This window comes from Pseudopipra pipra, chromosome 20, assembly GCF_036250125.1.
Source record: "Pseudopipra pipra isolate bDixPip1 chromosome 20, bDixPip1.hap1, whole genome shotgun sequence".
Taxonomy (NCBI): Eukaryota; Metazoa; Chordata; class Aves; order Passeriformes; family Pipridae; genus Pseudopipra; species Pseudopipra pipra.
In genome coordinates, this window is record NC_087568.1 from 5,280,995 (window position 1) to 5,297,440 (window position 16,446).

A 16,446-nucleotide genomic window follows, 5' to 3' on the forward strand; every position below is an offset into this window, starting at 1 on the left:
ATCAAGGTAGGGCTGAGGCACGGCCGAAACCTGCTCGTGGGACAGCACTTGGGCTTAATTAGCAGCAGGGGTCACTTGAGTTTGTGGAAGGTGGTTTTCGGGGTGGGGATGAGTGTGGTTGGTCTCAGGAGCAATTATAAGGGTTGCTCCTTGTTGCTGCCCTTTGCTGTGCAAAGGGCCTTGCTATTATATTGGGGCAACAGTATTTTAAATCCAAATTAAAATGGGCATAAATATTAGAACTTATTTTCCTTTACAGCTTCAGCAAAATGCTGAAGAGTAAACATTTCAAGGCTGAAATATAGCCCAGAAACTCCTTAATTCATAGTGTCTACTGGAACAAGCAGGACAATTAGAGGTGAGTTTATCTAGCAACATAAAAGGTATTTTAACATAAAACACAGTCTGTTTCCACTCCTGATTGCTTTCGGGGAATTCCCCCTCACACAAGTTTGAAATACACTCAGTTGCCTAATGATGCAGCAAAAGATCTTATTTTTGTTTCTGTGTGCTAACTAGATTGAGTTCTGAGGTGACTAGAAGAGATAGAATAGTTAACCTTTAGAGCTTTACGGAGAAATTAATTTAGGAGATGGCGATGAAAGGAAGATGGAGATGTGCAAGGAAGATGCTGGGGTTTTTTCCTGGGCTATTTATTATTCTTCTCAAGCAGAATTATGCCTGTTTAGGGATCTTGGTGAAAGGTCAGGGAGAACTTATTTAATATTTAAAGGGTAAAATGAAATTATGCATGTGGACAGAGAAGTGATCTGCATGAGAAGTGCATGTGATCATAAGAGAACCGGATACCCGGGGGAATGGAAGGGTAGATTGAGAAAACAACCAGCAAAGCCACAGCTTTGTGTGAGTCTAAAGCAGGCAGAGATGGTCTCCCTGCCCCATCGGTCTGTCCTCCATGGTGCTGTCAGTGCTCCTTGTCTGTGCTGCCCCAAGGGAAAGGTCAGTGTCCTGTGCTCCGTGTAAAACAGGGATGTTTGTTTAGTGTCATTAACTGAGGATTTCACTGACTGTTGCTGACAAGTATTGTGGGGGAAGTTGATTCTCATCAGTAGGGGCTGACTCAACAGATGCTGAATTGCTTTGGTATTTTCTGCTCATCTCTGTTTTCTGGAAGGCTCTTGCAGTGGTAGCCTATATTTTATGCGTTTTCTTTCATTATTAATTTGCCTGGAGACTGTTAACATTTGCATATAGCTTTATTGTAGGTCCCTGAGGATCTGTGATCTGAATTCCCGTGTATTCCTCTGCACTGTAGTGCCATATGGGACCTACCCCAGCCTAGGCAGCTCTCATCATCTTGTTAATTATTTTTATAATTTGAAGTTGTTAAATCATGGAGTCTAAAAATGCAATTTAGAATTTGAACACTGTAATGTATTCTTGATCTTCACTTTAATTCCTTTTTGCTTATGAAAATGAATGAGAGTCTTTAAAAAAAAGGGGGGGAGATGTTGGAGGAAGTATGAACCAGAGGTAAAAATTAGTGTTTAATTCCCATATTCCTGCTTCTATTTCTAAGGACAGTGGATAAACAACTAATTTTGTGAATTGAACTCTCTGAGAAGGAGGCAGTAGAAAGTCTTCAAATATTCTTGATGTTTAAGAATCATGGGTCATTTTTTGTGTTGCTGGCTTAGAATTACAGGAGGAGTATGCTAAATATAAAGGGTTTGCTTTTCTGTTATTAGCATCTGAATTTTCAGTACACTCTTTCTTCACTCCTTGTCTCTGTATTAACACTCCTCTTAATTTCACACTCCTGCCCTGCTACGTGTGAAAGCAGCAGAAAGGGTGACAGTGACAGTTCAGCCTGGACACACTGGTACAGTAAACACTTCCAGCTCAGCCTAATCTGGGCAGGCTTGACAGGATGATTAAAACTGCAGAATTAATTGGTAAATTCTCCCAGAATCTACTGTTTTGTTCACACTTGAAACCAAGTAGGAACCCCGGGCCTTGTGAGCTGGCTGTGTGGTGGAGCTGGGCCAGGTGAGTGTGTGTGGCAGCAGAGAGACTGAGGCTGTAGCTCAAGAGAAGAGTGATGATGTCCCCTTTATTTCAGTCACTGTTGATGCTGAAGCTCCTTGGTGGCAAATTAAGGTCCATCACTGGATCTGAACGCCCTGGGTTGAACTATTTTGCAATAGATGGAAGCGCTCTAGAAAGGGGAAGGAATCTCTGACTGAGCTGATCATCAAAGACCACATGAATAACACTTTATTGCTCAATAATTGGTTGTACTCCATGTTATATGGCTTAGAAATGGGAAGAGGGCTTTTGTTTTTCTTAATGACTAAGTTTCCTCTTCCCAAAATACTTTGCCTAGCTGGGGAATGTGACTTCAGGAGAGCAGTTGAGATGTGAGGGGATTTGACAGCTTAAAGTAACCATTAAAATGAAGCAAAGCAAATAGGCAGCACTATTTCCATTTTAAGCATTGTCAGGGTAACAAGCATGCAGCCGAATTTCAGAAGGAATGCATGGATGTGAGGTTATTTGGGCAGCAGTAAAAGTACTGGGAGAGAATTAATGGAAACAGAAATGAAGTTAGAAACACTCTTTGCCTTGGGGTTAAAATATTCAAAGCATTCTGGGTACTTGGATGTCAAATTCCCACTCAAGTTAATGACTAAAGTTCTACTTTCCTCTGTTGAGCTTCAGTTTTTGTGTGTGTGCTCAAGAATGTGTTGAGCTCTGAAAAACTAGGAAGATGCTCTTTGTTTGAAGCAGCTCATTGCAGAGGCTCTGCTTTCCCACCTGTGTGAGTCAGGGGGGTCAGCTCCTGTATTCCAGCTCCTCCATCACCTGGGGAAGTGTTTGGACTGGCACAGGTTGCTGGCATTGGGAAGCAGGTGGAATCTGATGAAGGGGGGATAAGTTACAGCTGTACAAGTAGTTTAATTACGTGCACATCTTGATTGTCAATTAGGAGTCTGTTCTTTTTAGTAAGCTGATATCACAGTAAGTACAGGGACCTGAAATTGGGAGGAGATGAGATTTGGCAGGTTGGAAGGACATAGTACTATGAAAGTAGTGGGGGGAGCCTGCTGTGATACACAACACACTGTCAGTGCAGTATTTTGCTCAGTGTTCTTAGGTGTGAACCAGTCTCTGAGCCAAAAGAAAGTAGTGAATGCTTCTAGAAAATGTTTTGGTGTTTCCTTTTCGGAGAAAACAGGTGCAGTGTGACCTTTTGTTTCCCCCTCACTGTGGTCTGGAGGGAGCATTTTTACTGAACATTGCATCATGCTTCTTGCCTTGTTTTCTTTCTTTTCTCGAATGCTAAAGCCCTGTGGAATTTATTGTCTTCTAATGTTCTCCCTAACTGGAAGGGTGAGGAGGCTGCAAAAAATGAACAGAGGAGAGTTTGTATGTTGAAACAGCAGCTCATGGAGGCACCTGAGCCCTCTTCCAGCTGATGGCTGAACCTGCAAACCTGCAGTAACTAAAACCTTCAGCTGCTAAACCATCACTGGCAGGGCTGGTGCACTTTGTGCTGAAACCACTTGCTGTTCTTGTTAGACTCCAGAATAATTGAGATTTTTTTAACTCTTCAGTTTCCATGTGATAATGCATTTTGGTATTGAACCTTGTAGAAAGTAGATAAATTTTTAAGAAGTCTTTTCACTATTGATTATTTGAAAGCATGATATGGTTGTTAACTACTCTCAAAAAAATCTTCTTTTTAGAGATCCTGTGTTTGCATTGATTGCTTGTCTCCCTGGACTTTGGGATTCCATGAATTAAAGGTTATGCTGTATGATCAACACATTTTTGTGTACTCTGTCATCTGTGTGATTCATTAGCTGTAGCTCAGAGCCTTTGCCTACCTTCAGGCTGCTGAGCACATCCATGGAATCAGGAGGACTGTCTGTGTGGGGTCCCTCTGGCTGCCTTGTCCTTCCTTTGGAGTTTCATGCTCAAAAGTGTCGCCAATTTTACTGACTTTTTTCCCTCCTCAAGGAACACAGCAAAGAGAAGGAATAATGGAATGCATGACCCCAGAGTAACACAGTGTTTTGGGGCGTTGGCTGCTGAGTGAAATGGCACTTGGGCCAACACTGTTCCATGCCCGGAAAAGAACAGAAAGTCTTCTCTTCAGCAAATCTGCAGAGAGCTAAACTTCCCCTTGCCTTGTGGAGGGCAGGGTTTGTACTTTATCTTGTTGAGGTTCTTCTTCTTAAAGCTTGGCATGGGGCAAATGTCTCAGCTCACTTTATAAATAGAAATTTAGCATCTTCCCCTGGTTGGTCTCTGTGACAGTGGCACCACGATGTGTTCCCCTTACAGTGCTCCTCAGGGAGTTGTCTTTTGCCAAACTTGACATTGCAAGGCCTCTGAAACAGTCCAGCAGGTCCCTGTGTGGGATAACAGCCCACACTGAGGCAGTTACCTGGAGGCATTTTTGGATCTTTATTCAAACTCTGATCTAAATGATGCTCTGAGAATTGATTCAGGGTGGTGATGGTGGGAGGTTTGGACAAGCCACCACCAAGGTTGCCTTTTCAGGGTGAACCTGCTCCATCTTCCTGTGCAGTCAGCAGTCTGGATTACCTTGAAGGGCAGGATTTCCTTGAAAGGCATTCCTTCTGGTGGGAAACCTTGACCTTTCCTCTTTGGACGGGGTTACAGTAGGATAATAAGTTAGTTCCTTAGTACAAGTCTGATAAATCTGATGATGGTGGTTAATTTGCTTACAGGGATTAGGGAGTGAATTTCCCTCCCTGAGTTTTCCCTTCTCAAAGTCAGGAGTGTGTGAATGCATCTAAACTTGTGAGTAATGGACTGGCCCGTGGGGTATTTATTTTATATGCATGTATTTATGTTAAATAATGTAGATTGTGGAGGAGTAGGGTGTGGGAGAGCTGGAAGACCTTTTTATCAGAAACCTTAAAGAGGCCATGTTTGCACTGCTCTCCTGACACTGGTGCAATCCCAGAGCTGGAGAGGTTGTATGTTTGAAGCAGAGCAGAAGGTGCCTTGTTGTGCTGTATTGTACCCCAGGCAGCACATTGTGTTCCTGCCTGATTTGAGGAGAGATCCATCATGTTACCCATGACTTTGTCTTCTCCCCAGCTGTGAAACTGTCTGAAATAAAGATTTGTATATACACAAATATGCACTGGTTTGGTCAATGTCTTCCCTTTCTGCAGAATACCTACATCCTCTTTCTGAGTGACTGATGTTACATTGGTTCAAGGTGATTTATGTAGCTGCAAGTCAGGCTTTTATTCTGTGTAGTTTACATTTTTTTTCTTCAGTCACACTTAACCATTTTGTCATAGTTCTTGGAGTGCAAGGCTCAGAAGTTCTTTAAGATTTTTGTAACTTTATACTATTGCCCTTTTGCTGTTCTGCCACGAGTGCCTCTTTAATTGACTAAAACAGACATAATTTAGACTGAAGCTTGGTCTGGCTTGGCTGACTTGGTTTGAAATAGTACCTTATGCTAAACCAGAGCAAATACACAGATGCACAAACCCTGTGTGTCCTATTCCATGGGTATTTACCTGCTGCTTTAACTTGCTTCTTGGTAGGGTTTTGCAGATTTCCTCTAATATGGTTTCTGTTTCTCCAATTCAAATTATTTAAAGCAGTTTTGTTAGCAGGTTTATTTTTCTTTATTAGCTCCTGTGTTCAATGCTGGCAGAATCTCTCTTGCCACCAGTGTGTAACACTGTCACTGCCAAATGTGCCACAGAGCAGAAAGTGGTGTTTGATTAAAGCAGCATAATCAAAAACTAAGGCTTTGTTGTAGCATTCTGTTATTTTTCTGCTCTGTGTGTCTAAGGAAATGGGCTTTTATTGCTCTGATAAGTCAGTGATACCTCTGCAAACTGAGTCACAAAGCCAAAATTTTGCAGGGAAACATCACTTGTGTCAGAACCTTTTGGTAAATCTACCTTTGTGCTGCAGATGTACAAACTTACTCTCTCTATTCCATTTAAACCATAGTGGAACCTGATGCCTAATAAATAGGCTGATATTAAAGCCCTTGTTTATTTTACACTGTTTCTGTCAGGATAAGTATTCAGAATCACAGTTTGAAATTATATTTCAAATCTTGTAGAAACATTAACTTCTACAAAATTGTGTGGAATGGATGACTGTGGAATTTGAGTGTTGTTGAAGTAGGCAAATTTTGAAAAATGAGGTAATTATAGGTTCAATCTGAAGATAGTAATAAACTGTCTCGGATAACTAATTTGGATTTAGAGTTGCTTAATTTCTCTTGGCATTTGCAAATCCCAGACTGACTTGTGAAACCTTCTTGATTTTATTGAAAACATGTGTGACTGTTCTGGAGGGCAACAATATTTGAAGAACAAAGTAGCATCTGTGTATAAATGGAGGTAGATGAGAAAACTTACTGAAAATATAGCTAGTGTCATTTTTTGGGGGCATCATTTGTTAGCATGTGTTCTGTTTTAGAACAAAACAAACTGTAGGGGAATTAAAGTCTGTTTTGTAAAAAGATTATTAGCTTTCTAAATGATATTTTAATAACACTGACAAAGCTCAAGTCTATATTTCTCAGACTAAGATAAGAATTATTAATTGAAAGTAGACCTCAAATTCATGGAAGTGCTTTAATTCTTCAGAGTAAAATAAAATACTACCGAGAGTATCTATTTCTTATCCTTTGCCTAAGTATGTCTTTATATTAGAAGATGGTATTTAGTAGAAATGCCAGGATTTCTGGAATGAAACTGATTCAGAAATGAGGAAGGAAGAATGTTATTGAATGGATCTCATGTTAAAATACAGATTTCCATCGATTTAAAAACCTGTGTAGCTACAAAATATGTCTGTGGTGATGGAAAATATTATTAACACTTTCTGTATGGCAATACCTTGTGTATTATTTTTAGTTATCTATGTTCAATGAGACTAAACTATTTTTTTTTTATGATTCATTGCAGGACCAGTTTGACAACTTAGAAAAACACACGCAGTGGGGTATTGATGTTCTGGAAAAGTACATCAAGTTTGTAAAAGAAAGAACAGAGATTGAACTCAGCTATGCAAAGCAGCTTAGGTAAGTTGATATGTAAAGTTCTGGACTTAGAGTTGCATCTGTTCAGAGCCTGTAATCAACTCTTAAGTTTGCTGTGATAGTGGTGATTTGGTTTATAATAATGGCTTTCAGAAAATAGCTTTGATTTAGAGATTGGAAAGCAAAAGTTCATTTAAGATACTATTTTATTATCTCTGCTCTGCAGAAAGAAGGGTTATTTAGGTGACTGCATAGCACACTGGGGCTTACTCACGATTTATGCATGATTAATGGCTCAGGCTTTGAGGCAGCATTGTAATATTTTCCATGAAATTAGGGCTGCTGTGTGTAAATGCTGAAGGGTTTAAGAATTCAGGAGAACAATGATCACTTGTTAGGCAAAGTTTAGGTTTTCTTTTACTCAGACAGGCGTAGGAGAAACTGCAGGTCAGAAAGTCAGACCCAGCCCTTGGAAGATTTGTCTCTGGAGTTAACCAGGTTGCAGCCTGAGGTTTGAATTATAGCCTTGTAATCTTGCCATAGGTCTTGTGAGGTGTCTCCTAAACAGAGCAGAGATCTTTGTGAATTTATCTCAAATAATTCCTGCAAAGTACTTTCTACATGTCTGGTTCGACCATCAGGTTGTCAGTAGAGACGAGTGTGTGTGAACCAGACAGAAAACCTATTCCTTGAGGTCAGATCCAGTGTAAATGGGGAAGGGGTGCTAAGAACCCTCCCACAGGGAGCAGATTTTACCCTGCTTTTCCCAGCAAGGTAATAAAAACTGAGAGGTGATCAGGGTTTAGAAGGGACAGCAACACACAAGGCAAGTCCTGCTGCTGCTGAGGGGCTGTGGGGCAACACTGTTGGTAGCCACTACTTTTAGTGATAAACTGGGAAGTGGTGGAGCTAACTGGGGAGGGGAGAGCAGGAATAATTCTTCCTAACACCTCCAGTAAATCCACAACTTTTTTTTTTTTAGTTAATTTGCATGATGATAATACATATTAGAACTCCTTCCATCTTCTCAGCGTTTAAAGAGATGGGGATCCGAGCTTTCAGTTTGTCTGCGTAGATCTAAAGCACAGTGTCTATTTGAAAGAAAAAAAATCACCCAGAATTTGCTGGTGTTCAAGTGGGTTAGAGATGCACAATGGCCTGTGATTTAGGAGGAGCTGGTAGTTGATAAATCCCTGCCTTGATGGGGATGTGCTCTCCCAGGGGAGCGCCACGAGGCTTCCCCAGGGTTTCTGTTATAGACAGGCAGGAAATAGAAGATGACTCGTGCAGGAACAAATTGCTCACATCCTATGGAGATGAGCAGAGATTGAATTACACAGGCAAAATGAGCTGGAAGAAAAGAGAGTGTGAGTGGACTGGGAAACCCCAGCAGAGTATCTGTGTGAGCTGGCCTGTCTTATGAACAGTCTCCTGCCAGACTCACTGGGTTTCTTAGGACGACAAATTTCAGGTGTAAAGAGCATCGTTATGAAAATGAACACACAAACAAAATGTTAAAGGGAAGTGAAAGATGGTTTTACCTGTCACCATCTAGAAACTATGAGTTCCTGAGTTTTATATCTTATTCTGTCCTAGACTTCCAAAACAAACCTGGTCTGTTTGTTTCTTGCCTCTCTGTATTTTTATGGTTTGAGGACAAATACATCTGTCCCTGAGGAGCTCTTAAACACAGGGCTGCTTGGAGGCATCTGAGAAGTTAGAGGTATAAAAGAAAAAAACAAGAATGTAGACTTGTCAAATATTGAGGTAAAACAGTGCTGGACATTAAGAAAGAATAATAAATCATGCATCTGCTTTTATTTAATAAGTCTCCTTGAGCCTGGTGCAAACCTTTCTTGTACCACATCCATTTGATGCAGAAGGGCTGCAGCACATCACTGCATGTCATAATATACAGAAGATACTATTAAAAAGGAACAAGTTAACTCAGGCTACTCATGTGTATTGAACTCAAAATTTTATTTATAGTGTAAGGGAAGCTGCTGAAATTTATTTTCTTCTCTGAAACTTGTGTTTTCTGCTCAGTCCCTGGGCTCCCTAAATAGTTGTTTTTCCTCTTTGACTGTCTACATCTCAGCCTGGTCATCCATTAAAGTTTAATTGGCTTTTATTTAAAAGTGCTACTTTGCTTCCTCTTTATAATCCTGCAAATATGGATGTAATTGATGTGCTGGATGCTGTGCTCTGAGTGCTGGGGTGGTGTTTCCTTGTCCTCCTTCCCGAGTCACCACTTCCCTTACAGCACACACAGCTGAAGCATCACAAAGGATGTCAAAACCCTTGCCTAATGTGATGATGGATACACAGCCTGGAGGAAGATGTGTTGGAAAAAATGCTTAAGGTATCAGGATAATCTGAGAATCTGATGGGTGACAAATGTGAGAGAGAGAGAGAGGAAGATGTCAGACAAGTTGAAATAAGGGAGCAGAGAAACAAGCTGGAAAGGCAGGAGAAAATGATGTAGAGTGAAAGGCAAATAGAAACACTCATGGAGACAGGTACAAAGGGTAGCACAGAATCTTTCCAGAACTGGTGTTTTACTGCTGCTCTTTGTTATTATGTGTTAGTTCCCTCTTTAGTCACTGTTGGCACTGAACTTCTCACTGCTTCATGAGCTCGAACATGGGAAGTGCTGGAGTGTGGGTCATGACATTGCACTGTTGCTGAACTTTTGCAATACTTCTGGATTCAGAATAATTTTTGGTTTTTTTGATGTATATCGTGGTTAAAATCCTACATTTATTTTTGATTTTAGAAAAGGGGGATAAAACTCAAATATATAGATTTTATTTAGGTGTTGTATAAAGTGCATAGGAAGTAATAAAGCATTTAACCCAGATGCTAATCCTTGTTAAGTGGTGGTGGGTTTTTTTCCATGAAAGCAGACTAGATTTTTTTTTCCCTCAGCTCTGTAGCATTTCTGCACCTTTAAAGATCCACAAGAAGCCAGTAGCTGTGTATGTCAGAGTTAATTGGGCAGTGTGACAGTGCAGGGAGATGGAGTAGTGACTGTGTGTGAAAATGCCTTATTAGTGCATGTTTCCTTGTGGTTTTTCCTTTCCTCTTCCAGCAGGTGCATGGAGGGAGGCATTCCTGTGGTATGCAAAGGGTGATGTAAGATTTACTGTCATCATGCAGGACAGTTTGCAGAATTCTTCCCATGCTGGTGGTGTTTGGTGGAAGCTGCTGCCTGCAGAACTAGAGAAAAGTTTGTTTTCTCAGAGCATGATCTGTGAGAGAAGGCAGAGACTGGAAGGGAGATCCTCATTTGGATTCCTTCCAGTTGGGATACTTAAATTTTGAGGAACACATGTTTGTCTGTGCAAATCTGCCAGGGTTCTGGCTACTCCTCTGTTTGGGCAGATGCTCCTTAATTCCTCAAGGAGAACAAAAGGAATAAGAAATGTGAGATGAGAGGCCCTGCTCTCTCCCACTCATCAGTAAGACCAGCATCAACAGGGAATGGGTTACACCTCTGAAAAAGAAGTTTCTTTACAACTAAATGTGTTCTGGGAGGCCTCCAAAGAGTTTGGAATGGATAAGTCATCGAAACATGGTCCTCCTTCAGTGATTCCACCAATGCTCCTTGTATTCTGCTTTTAATTGTTGAAACAACCTTGTAAAGCTGAAACAAATGGCTTCCCTTTCACAATAGGGCGAGAGGCTGCCAGGAGGAACATTGTAGTAGGGCTGAGTTTAGGACACAGGAGCACTGAAAAGGCTTTAAAATTGCTGAGTAAGATTTGTCAGCTCTCTGGTGAGCACTGGTTGAAGGGTGCAGGGGGTTGTGTTGTGCTGCAGTGCAATATGGATGGTAAAGCTGAGCTGTGAGCATCAGCAAGGTGAGGGTCAGGTGGGCAGCACTCCTTCATGAAACCCTGGATTTGCTGCCACTGAGGGGTTTGCAGGGCAATGAAAACCATGTAATCACAGTCAGATGTGCTAACAGTGATGTTCAGGTTTCTCATTCAAGCTACAATCACTTGAAGGGCATATTGGTATTTTAAAATTAAATCATTAACTGGCTGTGGGGTAATGAGATGCAATCATCTGTGCTAATTGGGATAATCAAATTTCACACTTCCCCCAGCATTAGTTGATAATCATAAAATGATCCCCCTTTTGCCATCTCAGTGCAGCTTCCCACAGCTTTATGAAGGTTCTTCATTTCCTTCTAATCATCCTGCTAAAGGCAGGCAAACCTGGGGCACTGTGAACCCTTTCTTTGGGTGTTGCTATGACACAATCAAAGCCTGATTTCATTCGTACTTCTGGAAAGGTGTCAGGTCACTGCAGATAAAAACTGAAGTCCCCACAGAATGCAAAGCTTACCCAGTAAATTTTAAGAGATATTTTAAAATTTAATTATCTGTATTTTTGATTTTAGGAATCTTTCAAAGAAATACCAACCCAAAAAGAACTCCAAAGAAGAGGAGGAATACAGGTATGGTCATGATCCACTGCTGGGTGAGCATGTTGATGGAGGAAGGGGAGAAGTTTGGGTCATCAATTAAGATTTGGCTTGTGAGGCAAAGATTTTAAAGTCAAATGTAAAAAATATAGAAGTCATAGATGCAGAAACAGCCTTATGTGGTAGATACTAAGGAGTGGATCTTCAGAGTGTGGATTTGATCTGTAACTACTCAGTTCCCTTTAGATGTAACAGTTTCTGGATGCCTGGTTTGGGGCTTTTGTTTCATTTTTTGTTAATGTGCCTTAAAAACTTTAAGCCAGACTGATCCTGGCTCTTTGAAGTGAACGTCCAAATTCATATCTGCTTTCAGCAGGAACAGAAACAGTTGTTAATTTTAGCATGAAACTTTAGCAGTCTCCCTAAGCATTAAATTACTCGAACGGGCTGACAACACAGATTAGTAACTTACTAAAGGGATAATGTTCTAACACCACGGTGGTGCAGCAGGCTTGCAGAGCAGGGTGAAGGATATAGTTTTTACTCCCAGTGTCCTGGGATGGATGGACACACGACGTGCTGCTGTTGAAGGGTGTTGCACAGCCTCACCTGTCCGCTGTTGAGTCACCTGATAGACTGTGTTGTTAAGAACACTCCTGCCCTTGATGAAAATAAAGACATTCTTTAAGGAGAACTTTCTAGAAGAAGACCTTCCCAACAGAGAGGCTGTAAGCCAGAGTGAGAACCTTTTTCCTTGGAGCACTGTGGCTCTGGGGTTTCTCAACCTCGGAGTGTTGTAATGCAGCTTTGAAGGAAGGCACGGCAGGGTCTGACCCTCAGCCTGGGATTGCAGGAGGCTGCTCTGCCTCTGGAGAGCCCAGCAGGAGCCTCAAACCCTTGACCTTGAAATTTGAAACATTTCAAATTACTTTGGATATAGATCCAACTGCATGATTATATTAATTTAGATTTTTGGGTCAGACCCCCAAGCTGCTCTGTATGGGGCTACTCCAGTGTCTTGTTTAAGAGAGATAACAGACTTTTTATTTGCTTTTTAATTTATTTTTAGTAACATTGTTTGGGAATCAGTTAATTTATGCCATTGTTTCCTGAGATATTGGTATTTACACAAGGAAGCTTATGTTACCAGCACAGTGGCTGCTTTGGTCTGTACCCAGGATTAGGGATAAATCTGCCTTTGGACAGCTCTACCATAAATGGGTATTTTGAGTTTACTACAACGTTTTTTGACACATCTTTCATAGCTGGAGAAGAATATTGGAGCTAAATGATTCTATGTGATGTGGCACAGAGGATCCTGTGTGTCCTTTGCCCTTTGTAAATGTAGTGTTCACCTCAGTGTAGTTTCTCCATGTCTCAAAACAATGTCTGGGGATTTGTCATGTGACCTTTGGGAGCCTCAGACGCTGCTTTGAGACAAGCCTGGCTAAAAATTATCCATTTTCAAGCTTATTGTCAGTCTGTAGTTCTGAGGATTTGATCCTCCTTTTTGTTTTGCAACTGGGATTTCTCTTATTTCACAGCTTGACTGTGAATGTTGTTGCTTGTACTGGACTTTATTTTAAGTCTCTTTTTTAAGTTTATTCTGGATTTTTTTTTTCCGGATGCCTTTTTCATTTCTCCTTGTACCACTCCTCTTTATGTTCTCTAAATATCTCCTCTTTGATTTTTCACCTTTAGGTGATGTTATCAGTGCAGGCCACTACTAAATAATAATAATAATAATAATAATAATAATAATAATAATAATAATAATAATAATAATAATAATAATAATAATAATAATAAAAAATAGCTTTTCTGGAATGTACCAGTGTCTTGCTGCTGGGCACAGCCAGATGGGGTATTTAAATGCAGCTCTGTTGGCACTGGGCTGAATATACCAGTGACATAATCTGCTGTTTCTTGTGTGCACAGATGTTTGTTTCTTCCTTTTAATAATACATGGAATGCTGTATAGGACATTACAAGGTTTATTTTTAATATAAAATAATGGAAGGTACTAAAAATATGGGTTGGCAATGAACACCTGGTTAGTAAACTCACTGCTTCTTTGAAAACTTTATAAACTGTAGCTGATTTAAATTTAATTTACACTATGAAAAACTTTCTCTTCTAGGCTATGCTGGCCAAAATTTTGCTTGCTTAGACAGGATTTTGCCAGGTAGGATATACTGATGCCTCTGTGCACTGAATTGTAGGACTTGAAAGAGTATAACTAGAAATGTTTGGTGAATAGAGATTAGAATGCTCAAGTCCCAGAGCTGTGCTGATAAAGAACGTGGCACTCTAAAGTGGTGATATTTTAAGAGCCAGTGTCAAACTGTCTAAGTCAAGATAGATTTATCAGACAACTGTCAGTGTGTGGGATAGGCTTCCTTTGGAGAAATTCCTTCCAGAGAATCCGTGCTAATTCATAGTCAGTCTCACTAAATGCTTAAGGGGGATCCCACCTCCCTTTGCAGTGTGTCTGTGTGAAAAGGGAGGGACTAAAAGTAAAAATGCATTTTTGTCCTTTGCAGGTACACGTCAACTAGAGCCTTCCTAGCCACTTTAAATGAAATGAATGACTATGCTGGACAGCACGAGGTCATCTCAGAGAACATGACCTCTCTCATCACTGGGGAGTTAACACGCTATGTGCAGGAGCTGAAACAAGAGAGGAAATCGGTAATTGAGCCTTTTTTATTTATTATTCACATCTAATTGCTGTTTGAGACAGATAATTAGTGGTAGTGGAGTTCAATGGTAAGTAAAATTTATCTGTAGATAATAAACATGAGCTTTGCTGGTGAACCAAGCACTGAAGAAGTGGGTTATGTGCCCGGGCCAAGTCACTGAACCATTGGAATCGAATGTTATAAAATCAGACAGCAATGCCTTGAGGAGAATCCCTGCTACATAAGGTCAGAGGCCCATCTGTGCTTAAGGCTCAGTTAGCCAAAAGCTTGCTCAGGGAAGAGGCCAGTAGCACTGTGTAAAGCCTGAAATAATATAGTAGGAACTGTACTACTGAGGCTGATTGAAAGAATTATTTGGATTTTGGGTCATATTTTCCTGCTTCTCAGCCAGATCTGGTCAACAGGGCGTTGTAAAAAATTACTCTAATGAGAAATATGGGATCTGTCTTGTTTGATGAGGATGGGGAATCTGGTTTTCAACCTGTTGTCCTTCAAGACTGGTAGAATTAGCAGCTTTATGTTAGTGCTCTATTTTAACTAGTACTTTAGAAACTTATTTGCCTGCTACAGTGAATGTTCAAAGCTGATTAATTTGCACATCACCAGCTCTGAAAGGCAGATAGTTGAGATGTGATTTCCTTCCTTGCCTTGAACTCTTTTATCCCCTGGATATGTGGGCATAAAATAGTGATTCTAAGCATTTTTGTTACAAGTACTCATAGCACAGGTATACAATGACTAAGCAAAGTGCAAAGGGAGTATGAGGGCATTATATTTCATTTCCAAACTGTTGGTCTATTCTAGAAAGTGCAAAAATACTCCTGCAGAACTTGTGCATTTATAAATAGTCCCACTATACATCAGGCATGTGTTGAAGTGTTGTGCAGGACCAGAGCCCTGGAAATCACCATCTTTGCCTAAGTATAGTATTAGGATGATAAATCTGTCAACAGAGGAAAAGAATATATAGACATACCTTTAATTTGCAGAATGGTGTGTAATCTTTCAGGGATGTAATATTTTGGCAGCAGCAAGGGAGGATGTTTCACATATAGCTGTGATGAGAATGTTTTCTCAGCCACTCTGTGACCTTGTATTCAGCATGGATCTGTACAATGAGCAAAGCAAAAAAACCAGCATTCTAGTGTGGCATTTTCCTGTCATTTCTAATGTTTTTACCTAATTCTTCAATTATATGGGCACATAAATTGATTGGAATATCTGTTAGACATTTCGAGTATGATGAAAGAGGACTTGCAATATTTCTTGTGAAGAATTTGAGCAGTAACTGTTGCTCTTCTGTTTTGTTTGTAAACTTCTGTAGTAAGTATGGCTCATATAAGTAATGGGTGAATGACAGGAAAATTATTTTAATATTGGTTGAGTGATAACAGCATGGGAACAGCAAAACCCAACTGATGGTGTATTTACCTGCTGTTGCTGATAATTATTGGCCTTTAACAGAAAACAGTTGTCAGTCGTGGCTGTTTTGTTCTTGCAACATGAATAGAAGCTGTTTGGATTAGGAATCCTTGTCTGATTCCTGTAGATTATCATTTATGAGCAAATGGTGTTGAAAAGGAAACTGCTCCCGCCCTCAGGCATTTTTCATACACGGCCTCTCACTTTATTCTGTAAAAGCATCAATCATGCTGGGATCTGCAGGAGGGGAAGGTGGTTGTTGTGTAAATATCACAGAGGGCGGCTGCTTTGGCAGAACCTTTTATGATATCAATTGATGAATGACTTGGTATTTCCAGAAATTTTGCTGGCAAGAGTTCTCGTGCTCCCTGCTTGTTCTGCCATCAGCTGTTGTGCTACAGGTTCATAGAATCATTTGGGTCAGCCCACTCCTGGGGCTAGGACCATATGCAGGAATTGGGAGACCCACATTCTTGTCCACCGAGTCTTGTATAATTTGAATGAAGTCATTCAAGTGTCCAAATACCTGTAAAATGGTACAAATTTCCGGTGATTTCCGTATGACTGAGATGGATAAGCACCCTTGCTCTTTTTGTTGTAATTTCCCACCTGGAAGATGGAAATGATAGAGATGTCAGAATTATAGATGTGTGAAATATGAACTCAAGTTCAGCAGAAAGTGGTCAGGCAAATCACAGACTGGTTTGGGTTAGAAGGAATCTTAAAAATTGTCTTGTTCCAACCCCCTGCCATGGGCAGGGACACCTTCCACTAGCCCAGGTTACTCCAAGCCCCATCCAACCTGGCCTTGGACACTTCCAGGGATGGGGCAGCCACAGCTTCTCTGGGCAACCTGTGCCAGGGCCTCCCCA

At 40.7% G+C, this 16,446-nt stretch overlaps 1 protein-coding gene across 30 annotated transcripts in view; it reads left to right on the forward strand.

Moving 5' to 3' along the window:
* The window catches only part of FNBP1 (formin binding protein 1), a 98,163-nt gene that overhangs the window by 23,889 nt on the left and 57,828 nt on the right, over positions 1-16,446 (forward strand). For 18 of the 30 annotated variants that reach the window (XM_064676908.1, XM_064676915.1, XM_064676905.1 and 15 more), the window contains exons 2-5: positions 6,945-7,060; positions 11,427-11,483; positions 13,591-13,635; positions 13,994-14,141. In XM_064676908.1, the coding sequence (XP_064532978.1) occupies positions 6,945-7,060; positions 11,427-11,483; positions 13,591-13,635; positions 13,994-14,141 (366 nt within the window). The remainder of the gene's footprint in view (positions 1-6,944; positions 7,061-11,426; positions 11,484-13,590; positions 13,636-13,993; positions 14,142-16,446) is intronic. The other 12 variants (XM_064676916.1, XM_064676914.1, XM_064676917.1 and 9 more) reach the window with 1 other exon arrangement.